This window comes from Aspergillus viridinutans (assembly GCF_018404265.1).
Source record: "Aspergillus viridinutans IFM 47045 DNA, scaffold_4, whole genome shotgun sequence".
NCBI classification, from domain to species: domain Eukaryota; kingdom Fungi; phylum Ascomycota; class Eurotiomycetes; order Eurotiales; family Aspergillaceae; genus Aspergillus; species Aspergillus viridinutans.
Genome location: NW_025091220.1, coordinates 2,889,277 through 2,908,226, shown reverse-complemented (window position 1 = coordinate 2,908,226; position 18,950 = coordinate 2,889,277). Strand labels below are relative to the sequence as shown.

At 52.4% G+C, this 18,950-nt stretch overlaps 7 protein-coding genes across 7 annotated transcripts; 5 read left to right on the top strand and 2 right to left on the bottom strand.

Annotated features, from left to right (window-relative positions):
* Positions 1–1,464: 1,464 nt before the first annotated feature.
* Positions 1,465–2,794, top strand: Aspvir_006960 (HNH endonuclease signature motif containing protein; the record flags this gene model as incomplete). Its single annotated transcript, XM_043270148.1, has 4 exons — positions 1,465–1,888; positions 1,950–2,206; positions 2,260–2,427; positions 2,495–2,794. 4 exons carry the CDS (start codon positions 1,465–1,467, stop codon positions 2,792–2,794), a joined length of 1,149 nt encoding a protein of 382 aa, XP_043126083.1.
* Positions 2,795–2,983: 189 nt separating this feature from the next.
* On the bottom strand, positions 2,984–4,217 carry Aspvir_006959 (LysM peptidoglycan-binding domain-containing protein; the record flags this gene model as incomplete). Its single annotated transcript, XM_043270147.1, has 3 exons — positions 2,984–3,234; positions 3,305–3,860; positions 3,936–4,217. The coding sequence occupies 3 exons, from the start codon at positions 4,215–4,217 to the stop codon at positions 2,984–2,986; spliced, it is 1,089 nt and encodes a 362-aa protein (XP_043126082.1).
* A 306-nt stretch (positions 4,218–4,523) lies between these two features.
* Positions 4,524–5,477, top strand: Aspvir_006958 (uncharacterized protein; the record flags this gene model as incomplete). The annotated part of the gene is made up of 3 exons (XM_043270146.1): positions 4,524–4,589; positions 4,655–4,747; positions 4,806–5,477. The coding sequence occupies 3 exons, from the start codon at positions 4,524–4,526 to the stop codon at positions 5,475–5,477; spliced, it is 831 nt and encodes a 276-aa protein (XP_043126081.1).
* Positions 5,478–5,899: 422 nt separating this feature from the next.
* Aspvir_006957 (LysM peptidoglycan-binding domain-containing protein) lies at positions 5,900–7,456 on the bottom strand (the record flags this gene model as incomplete). The annotated part of the gene is made up of 5 exons (XM_043270145.1): positions 5,900–6,415; positions 6,471–6,663; positions 6,728–6,940; positions 7,001–7,131; positions 7,196–7,456. The coding sequence occupies 5 exons, from the start codon at positions 7,454–7,456 to the stop codon at positions 5,900–5,902; spliced, it is 1,314 nt and encodes a 437-aa protein (XP_043126080.1).
* A 1,252-nt stretch (positions 7,457–8,708) lies between these two features.
* Aspvir_006956 (uncharacterized protein) lies at positions 8,709–14,493 on the top strand (the record flags this gene model as incomplete). The annotated part of the gene is made up of 12 exons (XM_043270144.1): positions 8,709–8,940; positions 8,996–9,130; positions 9,195–9,671; positions 9,735–9,823; positions 9,880–10,440; positions 10,503–10,632; positions 10,694–10,774; positions 10,835–11,566; positions 11,621–13,579; positions 13,636–14,146; positions 14,213–14,298; positions 14,354–14,493. 12 exons carry the CDS (start codon positions 8,709–8,711, stop codon positions 14,491–14,493), a joined length of 5,133 nt encoding a protein of 1,710 aa, XP_043126079.1.
* A 386-nt stretch (positions 14,494–14,879) lies between these two features.
* Positions 14,880–16,268, top strand: Aspvir_006955 (M20 family metallopeptidase; the record flags this gene model as incomplete). The annotated part of the gene is made up of 2 exons (XM_043270143.1): positions 14,880–14,888; positions 14,934–16,268. The coding sequence occupies 2 exons, from the start codon at positions 14,880–14,882 to the stop codon at positions 16,266–16,268; spliced, it is 1,344 nt and encodes a 447-aa protein (XP_043126078.1).
* A 931-nt stretch (positions 16,269–17,199) lies between these two features.
* Positions 17,200–17,962, top strand: Aspvir_006954 (uncharacterized protein; the record flags this gene model as incomplete). The annotated part of the gene is made up of 2 exons (XM_043270142.1): positions 17,200–17,769; positions 17,831–17,962. 2 exons carry the CDS (start codon positions 17,200–17,202, stop codon positions 17,960–17,962), a joined length of 702 nt encoding a protein of 233 aa, XP_043126077.1.
* Positions 17,963–18,950: the final 988 nt, after the last annotated feature.

The following is an 18,950-nucleotide window of genomic DNA, read 5'->3' as shown; positions in this document are numbered from 1 at the left end:
GCTCGACGACGACGGGATGTGATAGATAAGGTCTTTGATGCATTGCACCGAGACGGTCGTATGGGCAATCATATGCCGTCTGGCCATCCGGTATTCGTCGTCTGGCGCGTTACGACGGAAAACGGCGAGGAAATATTGAAGTCAAGAGTCGTCGTGGACAATCGCGATTTGAATCAGGAAGCCATACCAGACGTATACCCACTGCCATCTCAGGATAAGATACTGTCGCTAATCTCAGGCGCCAAGTATATCAAGCCCGCTTCTGGCTAGAGAAGTCTGAAGGCGACGGGAATGTTTCAGTGACGATATCAATGAATCGACGAATCCCAGAGATTGCGCTGGTAAGACAGAAGATCAGTGACAGACAGCCTACAATGACGAGAAGATCGTAGTCTGGCGGCGCATAATGATACGGTTGAGGCAGCGAGACGTATCATCCTCGACGGTGAACGCGCAGAGAGCCAACACCAGAATCTAGTTGAAGGCCTCACGACAGCAGTCAACTCCATGCAGCTGACAGTCTACACAATTATAGGTTGAGGACCAAATGATCAATAGCCTGTCAAACGGTATGACGTTGGTCGATTTCGATTCCCTGCACAAGGCGTTTGGAAGTTTCATATGGCCTTTGTCAAGACAGTAAGTCCGACTCATTTACTCATTTATTCTAATTATTCCACTCACAATTCTTTCAGCTGGTCTGCCAGCATTTTATTCCACTGGATTCACACTGAATTAAACCAAACAGATACCATCCTTAGCCATGACCAGTAGAGGCGTCCGGTGGGAAATCAGGCCGCGAAGGTGCTTCCCGTGACACTCTATCAAATTCTAATACCACTAGGCCAAAAGGGTGTCCGGACTATATTCCAGTCAGGATAGGGTCTCATATCTGTAATCATAGTGGTATTCCATTTCTAACACACTCCCCTAGCCTTCAGCCTCGGGGACCAGCAGAGTACAGGGGTATCCCAACACAGCTGAATGGAGGCTCCTACCAGGAGTATCTGATATTACTGCTTATGGAGGCAATCTGAACCCCTATCTCTAGGCGTGTTGCCAATGACACAGGCAGCAACGTACAGACCATCTTCGTCTTGGATCTAAAGCAGTTACAGTCCAATGCGCAAACCTACAGCAACCTAGGAGCAGTACCTCGAGCCATGGCGCTCTCTATTAAGCAGCTGGCAGCCAAAGATGGTTACATGATAAATTCTCAAAGCCGCATATATTACTGGAACAAACTACCGCTCTCATCTCATGGTGCAGCCTGTTGCTAAATGTGAACCGCTGAAGGTTCAGACTGCACCTAACTTAGGGTTCTGTCTCGGCCATGGCCCATGGGACCTCCTACAAATATTCTGTCATATCATGCTGTGTAGCCTGTGACGTCAAGAAGCTTAATGTATTTCGGCCGCCTGCAAGCCCACGAATAATACTTCACAAATGTGCTGCCTTGGAATAATGCCTCCGAGTAGCTCGAAACGGCGCCAGCCAAGCAGCCCTGTGTCTCCCCGGACATCCCGCCGACTGGCTAGGCTGCCTCCTGAGGACACTGGGGAGGAACTGTCATCGGTTTCAACACACGCTCGGACCCGTAAGTCCAATCGTCAGCAGTCAGAGCGTGGCCTCTCCGTGGTTGTTACCGAGGAGCCGCCCGAGACACTGCCGAATGTTATAGACGCCGCCAGGAAGAGGGTGAAGCGTTATAAAAAAGGAAAGAGACCACATGATCAGTATGTCGTTGCCTGCCTGAATGCCTGTCTGGACTGGCTTCCAGGAGACGGTCCAGCTCCATCTTCTGTGGCCAAAGACATCGTCAAGGTTACCAGTGACAGAAAATTGTGGGAAGTCTTCCACGACATTCTTACCGGTGTTCTCTACCCAAGTAAGGATAATACACGACTTGAGAAAAAGAATTCGGAGTATACATGCTGATCCAACCTTAGTGATGGCAAAGAGTCGTAAACCCTCAGTCACAGCTTCACCCTATGAGGCCAACGCCGAGATGATTACGGGCATGTTCCTTCTTCGATCAGAGGTCCAGGATAGCGAATTCCGTAAGGACCTTTTGCGCCGAGACGGTTACCGCTGCTGCATTACTCGCTTCCTAGAGCGAAAGAAATGGATCGATAGTGGAAAGCCTAACGAGCCCCAGGACGCCCACATAATTCCGTTCAGTTTTGCGTCCTGGGCGGGAATCCAGGTATTGTTTCCTAGAAAACCAACAGTGTTGTCTCATGGACTGACTCAAAACAGGATACGAAGGACGCCTCCGATCAGGGGGAGGTGTTGTTCAGGTGCTTCCCCACGCTACTTAATCACAGATTGAGGCCTAGAACAATCAATAGCCTGTCAAACGGTATGATGTTGATCATTCCCCTACACATGGCATTTGGAAGTTTCGATATGGCCTTCGTCCAGACAGTAAGTCCGACTCATTCCCTCATTTATTCTAATCATGAGAATCTCACATTGCTTTCATTCTGTAAAGGACGAGCGGAATGTCTACGACATTAAGACCTATCCCGACATAGGCTTCACCGCTCTGCCTTTCCTGCCTAGTAATCGCGAGGTCAAATTCGAATGCGCCAAAGGGGAAGACCTCCTGCTGCCAGATCCGGCGTATCTGGACTGCCACTACCGTGTGGCCGAGATCCTCCATGCTTCAGGTCTGGCGGAGTACATTGAGCGCAAAATCCAAGACTGGGAAGACCTGAAACAGTCTGGTGGAACAGATGGCGATGTCACCCGCATTCTGAACACCGCTCTGTGGACAGCTGTTGCGGGATGAGTTGGATGGAGAATTACTCAAGGGAGTTGGCTATTTGCTTACAGGAACTTACTGGATAGTAGGTGTGTTTACAAGAACCCTAGTATATTGTAGAGGTGTTTACAAGAACCTGCTGGATAGTGTGTAGTAGAGACATCAGGTAGAACAATTACGCCACGAAGAAGCTTCCGACCATGCTTAACCCCAAGCTTACACGCCCACACAGACATAGTATCCCAGCCAAAGAGTTGAACAGCTCGTTCCCACCTGCGGATTCCACTGATTGAAGTTGGCCGCGCTGATGCCGTACTGCCTCTGGATGCTGTCACACGTATTGCCCCCAACCACCATATGCCATTTATTGCATGCGCAAATGGCGCCCGGCCGCGTCGGTGTCGGCGCACTCGTGCAGCCCGCCGTAGTGGTTGGCGTGATGGGCTGAGTCGGCGTTCCTGGGACCCCTAGGCAGATATTAGTCCGGTGTTACTGGAGGCAACTCGACAGTGGAAGAAGAAGAAAGTGCGCCCTCACCGATACAGTAGTAGTATCCCAGCCATAAGCCACTGCAGTCCGCTCCCACGGCCGGATTCCAGCTCAGGAACTGGTCCAAGGTGAAGGTGCCGTACTTGGCGACGACCTTGCTGCAGGTGTCCCCGCCGACAGCCTTGTAGAAGATGTTGCATGTGGAGATGATCCCCGTCTGCGTGGGCGAGGGGCCACCCGTCGGCGTGGCCGTGGTTGAAGGCTTCGTGGTCGGCGTGCTGGGAATGCCGACGCAGTAGTAGGTCTTCGCCCAGAGGCCACTGCAGTCCGCGCCGACGGCGGGATTCCACGAGATGAACTCGGCCGTCGTGAAGGTGCCGTACCTGGCCACAATCCTGTCACAGGTATCACCTGCTACGGCCATGTAGAAGGCCGTGCAGGTGTCGATCAGGCCGTCCTGCGTCGGAGAGGGCTTCGGGGTGGCCGTGCTGGTTGGGGTGGAGGAGGTGGCGGTGGTGGTCGGACGGGGCTGGCCGTGATTGACCTCGACGCAGTAGGAGTTACCAACCCTGAGGCCACTGCAGTCGTCCTTGACTGAGGGATTCTACAATGCACGTTAGTTGGTTGGACTGATTGGGGGCTGATTTCTGAGAGTGGTGTAGAGGGAAGAGAGACGCACGTAGGACACTAAGTCCTCATGGGACAATCCCCAGTTGAACTCGAACCATTTGCAAGTATAGCTCGAGTCGAGGGCCGTATCATAGTAGGTGCAATCGGCCGCCGTGCCAGGGTCGACAGGGCCATCCTGTCGTCGGCTGAGATGGGGGCTCGCCAGCGCGGCGCCCAAGACGAGGGAAGAGGACAAAAGATTTTTCAGAATCATATTAGGGATCTCTTGGAATGAGGCTGGAGCTACGAAGAGGGATGGGATCGGCGTCCCCTTTTGAGCTAAATGCACCATTTTAACGAGGTTGCATTAGCATGCCACAGAGAACTACTCCGGTTAACCCTGATTCTGTTCGTATTCGTAATCGGCCATCGCAGGGGCTGGAATTCTTTTGACTTTTGCCATGGATATTTACTGGCCACTGAACAGCTTAGGGACCTGATTTAAGGATTTACATCCCCGTAGTGGCCCACTATACTAACAGACGGAGTAAACCTTGGCGTTGTCAGGCGACTCAGGCCATAACTGATATTGCGTGGCCCTCCATCTCGTCTCTCTTTTCCTCCCTCCGTCAATTCCACTACGTCGTCTTAGCCCCAAATGTCAGGGGAAACGCTGGAAAACGAGGCCGATTACGGCCGTCTACCATTCGACCACTTCATTTCGGTTGGTTCCCCCAAATCACATGTCGCAACCATCCGGGTTTGTGCTGGGTTGACCTTGGCACACAGGAACGTTGGGATCACAATGCCCCGGGAGACAGTCAGGGACAGTGGGAGCGACTCGTTTGGGAATGGCAGAAGCTGACGCTAATCGAACGCTGGGTTTGCCCCTCCTTTCCACGCTGGATCAGAATACAGGAAAGTCTGACTGTTTTGCCAGCCGTATCAGCGCCGTGCCGAATCCGAGTCCTCTCCGGCTGAAATCAGCGAGGAGATCAGGCGCGTGCTGGACACGCACCAGACAGCGCACGAGCGCAATGTCAGCCTGGTCAGCAGCACGGGTTTGCAGACCGTCTGGCTGCGGACATGCTACGACCCGGATCTCGCGAGCAAATACGAAGAGCTCAGACGAAACTCGGTCGTGCTCGGATGGTGGGCCGGGTGGAACAAGATCCTAGATGACCCCACCCGCTACGATTTCGACGACGGCAGCGAGGACTCATGGCGTCGGGTGTTAGTCCGTGTTCCTGGCATCACGGATTTTGGTGGCATTATTGACCAGAATGGCGATGGGAGTGAGCTGCAGTACAAGACTGGGCAGAACGATGAGTACCTGGTGGTGCAGGCTGAGGAGGAGCGCGAGGATTGGCGGGACCTGGCTGTAGCGGAGTTGAAAATCCAGGCCGGTCTGTACCTGTTGGACCGAGAGGCCATTGAGTCTGGATTGATTAAAATCCTCTGGCTCGATGAGCACGGGAATATCGCCTGGGATAACCGGCTGGACCCCTTTACCTCCGACTTGGAGGGGCTTATGGGAGCACTCATGAACTCCACAACTTTGGTGGAGTTGACCAACTACGACGGCACCCGCGGGGCTATGATCAAGCGCTAGAGGGGCTAGTTTCCTCTAAAAATCTAACTCTCTGTATTGCTGCCTCAAAATTGATAATTCCGTGCGCTCTATGTATCTAGAACCTGTATGTGCAGCACCCAGGGCCCCAAGGTTGCTTGGCACACTGCCAAGATGGCACCATGTAACTTCCAGCGAACGAGAGGAGGGAGGCTCTCATGCTAGCCAAGACTCAAGTCCGTGTGAACTGTGATTGACTACGCGAACCGAAGCTTGAAGAGGCCAATCAAAGTTGCTGCCTTAGCGCCAGGAACATGTTCCGACATCTGGATCATGCAATATCAGCCAAGGCTCCATACTGTAGTCTACTAACAGTAATGGAAGAATGCACTCCTCCAATACTATCCATTCTGGTATTTCAGACTAATGGTGTCTACCCTGGACTACTACTCTCTCAGCCCCGCTTACCACCCCATAATTACACTAGGCAGACAGCTCGAGGCAAAAGTGGTCGAGGGCGGCGCAGGCTCATCCAGAAAAGGAGTGCAGTACGGCTCCATACTGCTGCTGCAATCCTCCGGCAGCAGGGCCCACTCGAATCCGTCCTCAATATCCTTGTTCTTCACCGGGCAGTCCGTAATCCGGGACGCTCCCAAGCTCCAATGGGTCTCGTTCGCTGTTGCCGTCACAGTACCAATGCTGCCCAAGGCATATGGATCGGTGCGCGTCACATTGGGCGCCTCGGTAGCAGAAGGCAGCGGAGCCCAGTCGCCCGGGGGCAGTGTCCAGGTTTCGTTGTAGGTCACCGTAATGGGTATATCCCAGTCACCGGAGCCTGGGGGTGAGACGCAGATAGTGTGGCCCACCAGCGTAGCGAGATTATCGCAGTTCCTGTGGATGATCGGATTCCAGGCCAGGAGCTCGGTGATGGTGAAGTCCTTTCCAGCGAGGATATCCTTGCAGGTCTCGTTCGCCGCGATCTAGGGGGTAGGGTAGTGTCAGCTATGTGGAAAACGGGTATTGTGGGTGTCTGACCGTGTGGAGCGTGCAGCTATCACCCAGGCATAACTTGGTGCCCACCGAGAGGCTCTCGCACTTTAGGTCAATACCGTTGTCGCTCAGAAGACGATAATATGCAACATTGTTCGCCTGGGCAATGGACTTGCAGGTATCCCCTTCGGCCACGGTGTATTCGGTGCCCAAACACGGTGCTGATGAATTGGACGTGCTGACCACCCTCATCAGTATCTCTGCTCTTCCAACTTGCGCGCTCCACGTAGGACTTTTCGTACCTGGTGGGTGGAGCAGGGAATGTGACTGTTCCATGGGGATATGCCGTCGGAGCCACGGTGCAGGATGAAGCGAGTGCGGAGAATGAGTCGTCACTCACTCTCCGGTGTCCATAGGTGGAGTTAAGCAAGCCAGCCAAATACTTGAGCGTGCAGTCGTCGCAGGCTTTAGCAGTATGGGTTGTAATCGACGGCAGGCATAACGACTGCGTTGTGCTGTGTAAACATTCGTCAAAATTCGAATCCCGGAGCGCTACAGCGTTGCGTTGAACTTACGAATCCTCAAGGCATGCGACGTTTTGCGCCCACAGCAAGGGGACTGCGATGTGATTGCCAGACTGCTTCGTCGAGTTGCCAAAGGAGTACACAGTATTGCCGCAGCGGGTGTTGACAAGCGTGGCGAAGCTCTGGAGGAGGTATCAGCGATCGTAGCTCTTGACCATGCCTTGATCTGGCAGCAGAAAAGGATACCTGAAGAGAGTTTCTGCAGGTGGCCTCGCAATACTGTTCAAGAAACGTTTCATTCTGGGGGACCTCGTTCACAATCTCAGCGGCGGTGATCAACTTGGCCGGGCATGTAATGTTGGTCGTCAGAGCTGCACGACATCCAGCCGGAATGGCTGTTCCCAGGGCACCCGGGGTGTCCCATATTTTCACTGCAGTGGCCTGCAATGGAAGAACGGCGAGTAGGGTACCCAAAGCACCACACTTTCGTACAAACGAGAATGTCATTGTGCTTTTTGAAGTGAATATCGCGGCAGGTCAGTGGCAGTGGATGGAGGGTATGTCAGGCTTCGACGACACTGGAATACTCCCCGCTCAAAGGACTTGCAAGACCTACTTCTTCTGGCGACGCCGCTTTCTTCTCTGAAACGGGCCGGTTAATTGGCTCTGCATCTAGAGACGTAAAAACCCTGCGCTGGACTGGGAGACTGAAGGCTAGGCCGAGACGACTGGAAGCGGGTTGCAACCGGTGGCCCTAGTTCCGTGAAATGCAACCTTTTGCTCCCTAATCTAACAGGCATATATCATCCGATTGGTAGGCCGGTTAGCCTAAACTGTGGAACCTGTAGCCACCAATATTTCTAGCTCCAATATGCAGGGGAATACTAAATATACACTAGTCATGGGCTCATGGCGCTCAAGTCCGCCGGCCCCTCCCCTTCCCTTAAACTTCGGCACTACGCAAGCCTGAACTATCACGCCGGTTTGTATCAAGATGGTTAGACCAATGTTGGTGTATGTGCAAGGATTCTCAAGGCTCTTTTGCATAAAATATAGATTAGAGCACCTGGTGCGCCGAAGAAATGCCTCACCAAGCCATTCATTTATCTTTTCACTCAGACTGGCCACTGTCACTCATTCTACAGGGTCTCCGAAGCCATGGAGCTCAGGACCTTTTTGTTGTTTTTGGTCTTCAGTATTGTACAGTGGAGACTCTCAGCAGCTCAACAGGGTGCACAATGCAGCGCTTTAGAGCCGTGTAAGAGCGGATGTTGCAGCAAATATGGTCAGTTCGGACCGTCCATCAGCAGTCAAGACCCGCTAAATTGGATTTGAACAATAGGGTCATGCGGTTTTGGTGACGATTTCTGCGGCGAGGGGTAAATGATCCTCCTCTTGGTCCTTAAATTGTGCGCTCGCGAATCGGATGAACTAAATGTCTGTCAGATGCCAGGGCTCTTGCAACGCCACTGCGGAATGTGGCAAGTATGCCCCAGAGGGCAGCTTTGACTGCCCGTTGCATGTCTGCTGCAGGTACGGAATCCCGCTATGGGAATGGAAGATCGTAAAACAGCCGAGATTGACTACGGAATAGCAAATGGGGTTATTGCGGCACAACAGAAGACTTCTGCAACCAGGATTGTCAAAACAAGAACGGCTGCCTGCCGGTTGTGTAGGTTCTTCCCATGCTCCGAAGACTCAGAGCTAGCCATCTAACTGCCGGTCCAGGCGCCCGACATGCTTCGAGAGCGTAGACGCAATGGCACTGGATGTGCGTATTGGGTACTACGGCCTGTGGGGAGCTACAAGAGGCTGTGATGATTACTTGCCCGAGAACATCCCCGCCGGAGCCCTGACGCATATCAACCTTGCCTTTGAATATGTTAGCGAAGACCATGAGATCACGGACACTAAAGCTCAGGGTCCCATTGTGGCTCGAGTGTCGCGCCTGAAGAAGAAATATCCCGGCCTACGGGTGAACATCGCCCTTGGTCAGTACTAAGTCCGTTGGGTGCGGTCCAAGCAACAATACTAATGCATTGGTAGGCGGTTGGGTGTTCAACGACCCCCCGACTCAGCACCGGTTCTCCCAGATGGCGTCCACCAGGCCAAATCGAGAGAAGTTCATTGCATCCTTGATCCGGTATATCCGGCGCTACGCTCTCAATGGTGTCGATATTGGTTCGTACATGATGTTCCCGACGGAGATATGCCGGACTTGCTTGCAACTAACAAACGGTGATAGACTGGGAGTATCCGGTTGCAGACGACCGCGGTGGCTCGAAGTTCGACTACGACAATCTTGTCCTGCTTTGTGCGGATATCCGCGAAGCCTTCGACAGGGAGGATCCGGGGTGGCAGCTGACCATTACTCTTCCGGCCAGCTACTGGTACCTGCGCGGCTTCAATTTGAACAGTCTCGAAAAATACGTCGACTGGTTCAATGTTATGACCTACGACATCCATGGAATCTGGGACCAGAAGAATGTCTGGACCGGCCCATACCTGAAGGGCCACACCAATCTGACGGAAATCGAGGATGGTCTTGACCTTCTCTGGAGGAACGGAGTAAGCCCAGACAAGGTCGTCATGGGATTTGGCTTCTACGGCCGTTCGTTTACCATTTCCGATCTCTCGTGCACTACTCCGCCGACTTGTACTTTTGATAGTGCTGGCTTTGCGGGGGATTGTACCAAAGAAGCGGGCATTCTCTCATATAGCGGTGCGTATGCTCTAGTTTGGTTGCTTTCGCTCTCTCCGTGACCTAGCTGACTTCCTGGAACAGAGGTGGTCAGCAAGGAAGCCCAGCTAAGCTCAAAATCGTTCTATGACGAGGCATCCTCCGTGAAATGGATGGTGTACGGGTCCAACCAGGTTAGTTCGCTCATTGCCAGAAGAATGGTGAGAATTGTCACGCTGACAAGGTCCAGTGGATATCGTATGACGACGAGCAAAGCTTCACGGCCAAAAAGAAGTACCTCACTTCGCGCTGTCTGAAGGGTCTCATGATCTGGTCTATCGATCTTGATACCCAAGATCACCAGGCAATGACCGGCCTATTTGGGGAAGAGGCAATGGAGGGCGCTCTCAGGGACACCGGACTTGATCCAGATGAAGCTGGACAGTTGTCCTTCGATCTTTCGGCATGGACTGGCGAGCGCTGCTATACCACACCTACCTGCACAGATGGCAGTCGCGGTCAGCGGGGGCCAGATCAGGTGTGCAAGAGTGGCTACACCGCGGTCGAGATGGCCCATTCCCCGGTCCAGAAGAACGGGGACTTCCCCATGCATGGCGAGTGCGCGGTGAATTGGTTCCGATACATCTGCTGTCCGACAAAAGCCATGCCGCAGAATTGCGAGTGGGTGGGAGCCCCCGAACGCTCAGTCTTTGGCTGTGATCGCGGTTGCGGAGCATCCCAGTTTGAGCTCAACTATGACACATACATTGATGCAAGGGGGCGCCGCACCTGTTACTCGGGAGCACGGAGTGTAAGCATTCTTTATGTTGCATTCAAGTCAATACCGGTGATGCTGACACTAGCCACCCATAGCTCTGCTGTGACGGCACGGAGATCCTGAACAAGTGTCACTGGACCGCCTGCGATCTTAATCCACTGGGGGGGAGCCTATGTGGCAGCGATGAGATCTCGATTGGTACCCGTTACGATGATGACGAGGGAGGTAGGTTAACATGGGAGACGTAGCATTTTCATGTGTTTCGAGCATTGACATGATCATACAGGGCTGTGTGGCACTTCGTGGATGGGCCCAGTGCATAATACCGAACGTCGGCAATGGCGGGAGTTCTGCTGTCCAAAGAGTGGTAAGCCATGCTTGAAGGGTCTCTACTCTCTAGTCTGAAGTTCTGACCTGAAAACCCCAGACCATTTTGAGAACTGTGAATGGGCCATAAAGGACTGCAATCCAGGGCAGTGCGCGACGAACAAGTTGCAAGTCACCACGGCACTGACGCCATCCTGGATGTACGATTATACATTGTATACATCGAGCCAGTGCTATGGGTTCCAGATACCCGAGATGATGAGTCCTGACTTCAAGCTTTGCTGCGACCCCCCCTCGCGGTACAACGAGAAATGGCCAGTCGAGCCAAAATATCTCTGGAGCCACTACTACGACAGCGCCGATGACGATGTCACTTGGGAGTTCAGCGATAACTTTGGCAACAACAACAAGGATACCAGACCGGACGATATGGAAGAAGATCCGGGCAGCGATCCCTATGGCTTTGTCATGCTGGATGGTCCCCCTGGCTCGATCAACAATGCGTTTAAAGCGCAGTTCACCGTCATGACCCGCGACGAGCCAGTGAATGTCAAGAAGAGGAGCATTGTCACTACAAACCAGACGGTTATGGACGCAGTCTTTGCCCATTCAGAAGAGACCGTCCTCGTCTATTGTAACTATCCTGCCGATTCCAAGCAGTGTCGTCAGATCTTCTACAAAGGGGCCGAGGACACCATTATCAGGCTCCCGGACCACGTTGGGGAGGGCCCCTGGGCGCGAGTGGTCTCCATGGTACCCGTAAAACGGTTGTCCAAGAGGGATTTGCCAGAGTGGGCCATTCGGAAACGACATGCCAGTGAGAACCAGAATGGTAGGTTTCGTCTGAATCTACACGGCCCTGGTCGCAGTAACTAACCCGATCTAGGAATATATGCCCTAACGTTCGACTACGACTTCCACTTGATCAAACGAGAGGATGAGCAAGTCAACATCCGCGTGGACTACACGAATCTGCTGCCGTACTGGGATGAAATGACCGCCTCTCCTGCGTCCAAGCGGAAGCGTTCAACAGACGAAGCTCTGACCTTTTCGGAGTGGAAGGCGCGCGTGGACCGAGCGAAGGTGCTGGACACTGAACGCTCCTCACAGAACCACACAGGGAGGCTGAGTGTTCGATCCAGCGACAGCAGGGTCCACCGTCGGTGGTGGGGTGTATTTGTGGACTGGGTCAAGAAAATGACCACGGTCACAAAGACAGATGGCGGCGTGCTCACTATGGGACTGATGCGGTCTCTGGTTCTCTATAGCGGACGCCTGCAATGCTCCAACGACGCAGTAGCTTTCACCACCGGGATGGACATCACCGCCGACTTCCATATGGCGATGAACGCTCGATACTCGTACTACTTTTCTGGAACCGTCGTGCCCCCGACGGTCACGGATATGTTTGCATATGTGGGGGTCCGCCCGCAGGTATACGCAGGGGTTGGGATATCAGGCAATGCAGAGCTCTACTACCCAAGCGAACGGAAGAAGATTATCGATACCTTGACCTACCCTGGTCTGGCCATCAAAGGAATCGCAGCCGTGGGACCAACCATGGATCTTTGGGGCCAGATCACCGGCCGAGTAACGGTCTCTGGAGACCTGAGAGTCGGATTGACGTACAAGTTCAAGCCCATTGAGCTGTACTTCCCCAACAACGACGAGGTCAGCAATAACCTGGACGTTAGGGACATGGAAGAAACACTAGTTGACAACCAAGGGCTGGAACCCTCAATCTCTGGCAATGTCCGCGCTGACGTCGACATTGACATCCATGCCACGCCTGAGATCAACCTGGGCATTAAGATCGGCGGAGGAATTGGGCCTCTCAAAGGCACGCTGGCCGACGCCCATGTGTCTGCATTTGCCAACACGACACTAAACTTCCATGCTGAAGCGTCGGCTGCGACCGGTAATGGTGGCAACAGTTGGTCGTATGCATATTCAGTGAGCTTCTTCTACAGATTCGGTTTCGGCTGCGTGGCCGAGATCTACAAGTATGGCAAATGGACAAGCGGGATTTGGTATCCGTTCCCTCAGCGCGTGATCCCAATCCTTTCCAAGACGTTCTCTTCACTACCATCCACGAAGCGATCCCTTGATTATGGGCCGTCGCTCTCCGAGGAGCCTCTACCTGGGGCTATCTTCGGTATCGGCACAGAAAGTCACCAGACCGACAGTGCTGTCCTCAGCTTGCACGCCGACCCGTATCCTACATACGGGAACGCATCCCTCGAGAAGCGCCAGGACTCACCCCTGACAAAGAAAGAGTCACAATTCACCCTTGGATCATTTCGGTGCACGGCTTCCACTGGAAGCGTCTGTGAGGCTTTCGTGCCGAGTGAAAGCATGCAACGACGCGATCTTATGCCTTTGCCTGGGGACACTCATGACCTCCAGAAACGAGCAACGGCAACGGACTGCCCGAGTCGCCTACCCCGTCTCTACTACAACTGCGTGACATTCTTCTCTGACATCTCGTTCCAGGGATCTGCGGGGACAGCGCAGCTTCTCGGCATCTGCACCAATGTTGAAAAGTTCTTGAACAATAACAGGCGCGGTAATGTCGGTATTACACTGACCTGGGAGCCCTCCAACGCAAGCAGCAGAAGAAGAAGAGCTTGTCCGCGCTCCTCCTGCTCAGATGACAACGTCGACTATCGGCAAAAGGCCCTGGGGACGCCAACGGGGACAGAGTTAGTCAACTGCGATGAGTTCCCCTTTGCGTCCACCGAGGAGGGTGGATCCACATTTCTCGGCCTGAATCCCGACGTGCTGACCGGCACTGTGAGAACCTGCGTTCCAACGTGGCAGAACAACGCCCAGGGAGGGTGCCATAGTAAGACTATCTATCTCCTTCGTTGAGTCAAATGGGAGGTGCTAACAGATGGCGAGATTTATTAAACAACCTCGAAAGCAATGTCGAATATTTCAACACGCCCGGCAGCCCGACACTGGATAATCCGTATTGGGCACGCTGGAATAGGAACGGCTGGGCGCGGAAAGGGGACCTCGGGGGTAGACAACGTCTGACAACGTATGGGACGACGGTCGTTCCCAAAATATTTGTCCCCGGCTTGTCGGGAGCCGATCGGGACAGTCCAGACAACCTGAGTTACTACCACAAGCGGAACTTTACCCTGTTCCTCTCCTATCCACGCGATGGTCAGAACCCGAATGACCAATGGCCCGATCAGGCCTTCTCTGATGGGAGAATCACCGGGGGCTCCATACACGGGGCTCCCGTTACAACAACCGTCGACTCTTCCACGTGGGTCATTTGCGCCGTCAATACCATGGGCCAGCAACGCTATCGATTTGAAGACCGACCCAACGGGTGGTGCACGGATGGCATAAGTGACAAGGAGACATGGGACGGGCTCGCCAAGATACTGATCGTCTATCTGTAAGTTTCAATTCCAAGGTACCTCTCGTGATTACTCTTGAATGTCCAACTAAGCAGGATGAACAGTTGCAAGATCAGCTTTAACGGATCCCCTGGACCAACGAAGAGAGATAATACTCCGCTTGGATACCTGTCTGGTGACCCATACTATTGTAAGTGGCGTCTCGCCAGTAATGCCAGTTGTGAACTTACTGACGCGGCCAATAGCCGTTGAGCGAGTCCAGGGAACCGAGCGCGAAGTCGCTATACCCAAGGATTGGGACGATCAGGAACTGCGTGATTCCTGGGTGTTCAACGATAGTGATGATCTGGGAGATGGAGAGTTTACAGAGAAGGAATCTGGGTAGTGCCAATCGTACTGTGTCCTGGTCCCTGTCTGTTATCGATTTTTGGAAGGGCTGTACAGAAAGTTCAGCCCTTTGCAGACGCACACGCAATTTGTTATATCATTCTTATTCTGATAAGCTCACCTTTTCCGTGAAAAGGAGCTCTTGGCTCGTGCAGTATTGCTACTTAACCATTAGTAGGCCATATTTCGCTGTGGTCTATACAATACCTCCCGTGCCTCTTAGTTTCTGCCTTGTTTGGAGTCTGGACTGCCGACTTCGGCTGCCAACGGTCAGACGTAGACGGGCTGGTGATGACTGGCGGAGAGTGTACCACAGAGAGACTGTTCTGTCTGCTCTCAATTGCTGTGTGACTGTCGCTGGTGAGTCCTGGTTCTGTGTTGTCGATGTCCTATGTACTTGATTTCTAAGCACTTTTTGGCTTACCCTTTCCGTTTTAGTGCTTACCCCTCGCCGCTTTTTGCTCGCTCACCGATCACGGAGCTTCTTTCTGTTCCCTATTCATTGCCCACGAAATGGCACACAATCTATCGGACACTTTGAAGAGTGCTTCTGTAGACTTGACTCCGTACGAGGATCTCTATAGGCATTTCCACGCCCATCCCGAACTTTCGCTGCAAGAAGAATCTACATCTCAAAAGGTCGCAGCCCATCTGTCCCAGTTGGACGCTTATGAGATCCATACCAATATCGGCGGCTATGGGCTAGTAGGCGTTCTCAGAAATGGCGCTGGCAAGACCGTCCTTCTGCGGGCGGACATGGACGCACTCCCCGTCAAGGAACTCACCGGACTTCCGTACGCAAGCTCCGTCACCATGCGCGACGCCGACGGCGTTGAAAAACCCGTGATGCATGCCTGCGGACATGACATGCACATGACATGCCTACTCGCAGCTGCTGAAACCCTTGCGAGCATGAAACATGCATGGAGCGGAACGCTGATCGTGCTGTTTCAGCCCAACGAGGAACGGGGCGGTGGCGCGCAGGCGATGGTGGACGATGGCCTTTATTCCATGATCCCGGTCCCCGATTATATCTTTGGCCAGCACGTCATGCGCATGCGGGCTGGAAGCGTTGGCTCCCGGCCTGGGACGATCATGGCTGCTGCCGACAGTCTTAAAGTTACCGTCTATGGGCGCGGCGGCCATGGATCCCTGCCGCATCAGACAGTCGATCCTGCGCTCCTCGCTGCGCATATTGTTGTTAGACTGCAGGGAATCGTGAGCAGGGAGATTGACCCCAGCGACCTTGCGGTCGTGACTGTTGGAAGTCTGCAAGCGGGGCAGACCGAGAACATCATTGCGGATCGGGCCGAGATCGGGCTTGATTTCCGGACTGTCAGGCTGGAGACTCGGCAGAGGATTCTTTCTGCTGTTCAGCGCATTGTTGAGGCCGAGTGCATGGCTAGTGGCTCGCCGAAATCGCCAGTGTTCACTCCAACGCGGCGGTTTCCGCCCACTGTAAATGACGAACATGTGGCGTCTCAATTGGCTGCATCTTTTGAACAGCATTTTGAGGACTTTGACGGGGATACACCGAGAACCAATGTCAGCGAAGACTTTTCTACGCTGGGCACTTGCAGAGGTATTCCATGCTGCTTTTGGTTCATTGGGGGTATCGATGCAGAACTCTGGGATAAGAATCTGCGAGAAGACAATCACAGAGACGAGATCCCCGGGAACCACTCGGCGCTTTTTGCACCTGTTATAAAGCCGACGATGAGAGCTGGAGTGGATGCTCTTTGCCTTGCAGCTTTGACGTTTTTGAGGAAATAGCTTTCGTCAACTGACACCTCTTAGTGCTGTCCTTCTTACCATATCGATCTGATTCTTGCACAAGTCGATGACAACCCTTGTAAATAGCACGTCGCGAAGGCGTCAACTCTAGCTTCAGGGGAATAGGAGAGTTGCATCGCCCCTTAGTGGCGTAGCTGCTCGTGGTAGCAAGATCTCTTGCTACATCGCTCTGAAAGATCCTATCAGCAGTCTGAGCGGGAACTATACGTCCTGACTCATAGAGTGATAAATATAAATCTAGTCCCGACTCTGTTAGCTAGAAGCAAGCAGGAATTATCGATCGCGATGCTCCTGTGTACCGAGGTCAGCCTAGGACAGAACTGGACGGATGCGACATGTAACTTGGGGAACCAACCAAGACGAAGAGGTCGAATGGTAGACAACCGTAATCAGCGTTGTTTTCTAGCGTTTCCCCTGACATTTGGAAACTGGAGCCCAAACCATTTTCTAGCGTTTCCCCTGACATTAGGAATTGGAGCCCAAGCGGACGAAGATAATGGCTGAGCCTCAGAGGGAGGGGAAAGAAAGAAGAGGCCAAGTGATCACCAGGCTATCCAGCCACTAAAGTAAGACTGCTCCTCCAACTCGAAGGTTTACGGTTTACCCTTGGCAGCCCGAACCCCACTGGCCAAAGAAACGTAGCACTCTGTGCCGTCAACTGGCTTCTCCGCTCGCGCTATCTTCCGGGAGTGTCTTACCACTTACATAGACCAAGGATGTTGGAGTTTCCCGCTTACTGCATATCCCTGCTAGTTATTATCAAGGATGGATATTGAGGTAATTATATCCACTATTTGTTTAGCTTCCTGCCCTCCCCTCTCCAACTCCATGAATCCGTATTGATTTCTGCTAAGGCTACCCTATTTTATTTCTCTGAAGCCAGTTGACCTGACCTGCTCATTCAGAAAGCATGGCGTCATCAAAACTGCTCCCACTTAAACTGCCTCTTGCGCTCAACACAAAATACGTCGCCACAGACACTGTGGCCCTTCGCGTCAAACAACACAGCGAGAGCTTGTCCGGAGGCGACTTCACAATCTCCACCTATCCCGCGGACGACTCTCCGCTCGGAACGAAGCTATTTTCTGTGAAAGGTGATTTCGGATCCTTGAGTAACAAACGACACTTCAGCGACGCCTCAGGCCTCCCACTGTTTACCCTCCAGCGCAAAAAAGCCGGCGTGACATGGTTCGTCGTCCTTCCCGGCGACGAGCGCGGCTCTGAACCCCTCGCGACCATCGCCACCAAGTGGAGCGCTTTCAAAGATAAATTCGACGTCTACTTTAAGAATGCGGCTGCGGATGGAGAGGAGGCGGTCCTGGAGGTCCGCGGGCAGAATGTGTGGAAGACAAAGACAAACGTCTACTACAAGGGTAACTTGGTGATGATCGCTAAGCTCGCGGACGTGGTCTCGGCCTATGTGCCTGGCAAGCGTCCTACTTGGTCAGTAGAGGTCGCAGAGGGGATGGATCTATCACTGGTAAGTGCTGCTTCTTCTGATCGTCGTGAGCGATGGTCGAGAGTGTCTGACTGTTGTCTAGGCCTCTGTTATTACGGTCCTTTTGGCTACACTGCTTCACTACAGCAGTTTACCGTCATCTCATTCTGGCTCTAGTACCAAGGATGAGGAAGATTGCAAGGGCAGCAGCAAGAAAGATGAACCTGGGTCATGAAATTTTACGTTTTGAAGACACTTTGCCCATAAGATGTTCTTTATGTCCTTGCCTTGTTCTGTTACAATGTTTTCTTAATTTTTTGCCCAGCATTTTAAGACCATATAAATGATCTTCTTTAATTCCTCCAAGTAATGTAATTATCCATATCCAGGCGGCTAACCGGCCCTAGATAAGACGCTGTACATAACTGGAAAGACTGATTTGACTTCTAAAACTGAGACATTTGTCTCAAGTCTATCCACGGGCCACCTGTTGGTTTATGTTGAATTCGACTACGCTAGTAAAGTTCCGATATGACCAAGAATTTGTATGCAAGATCGAAATCAAATGAATTCTTTTCAACGAGCGACTAACCAAGCCATATTTACATCCCGAAAATGAAGGTACCTATCCAGATTCGAAATGATTCTGCATCGGCGAAATCAATTTGTAATCACGATTCCATAGATTTCTGGTGGTTTCGTGATCGTCTTCACCTATACTCGAAGGTTTATCGAAGGAATGGCCGAATTTCTCCATTCGGTAAGCGATAATCTAATTCAACAGTTTACCCACAGCCACAGCCCCACTACGGAGTAGATACGATTACGGGCTACCCAAAAGGAGCTGGAGGCTAGGCGCCAAGCTAAGGTTGACCCACTACATCCTTTCATAGGTGAGGCAGCTAGCTAGTTGGTAGTGATGTGAATTGCTTCAATGGGGTCAGTGTCTGATACAGCTGAATGCAAGCAACCCAGAGGGCTGTCCTTTGGCTATGACAGATCCATCTAACTATTCCATTGTTACCCTTCTTTTCCTTGCCTTATCCGCTTGATTTGTCATTATATTACGGAGTATCGTTAACTAGGAAGAGATAGGTAATAGAAACTCGAAATAGGTCATATTCATAGTCAATCTGCTCAGTCGTTGCCGAGAACTAAGTAAAAGAAAACGAAAAAACAACACATAGACTGCTCAGGACATATAACTTATATACACCAACAGC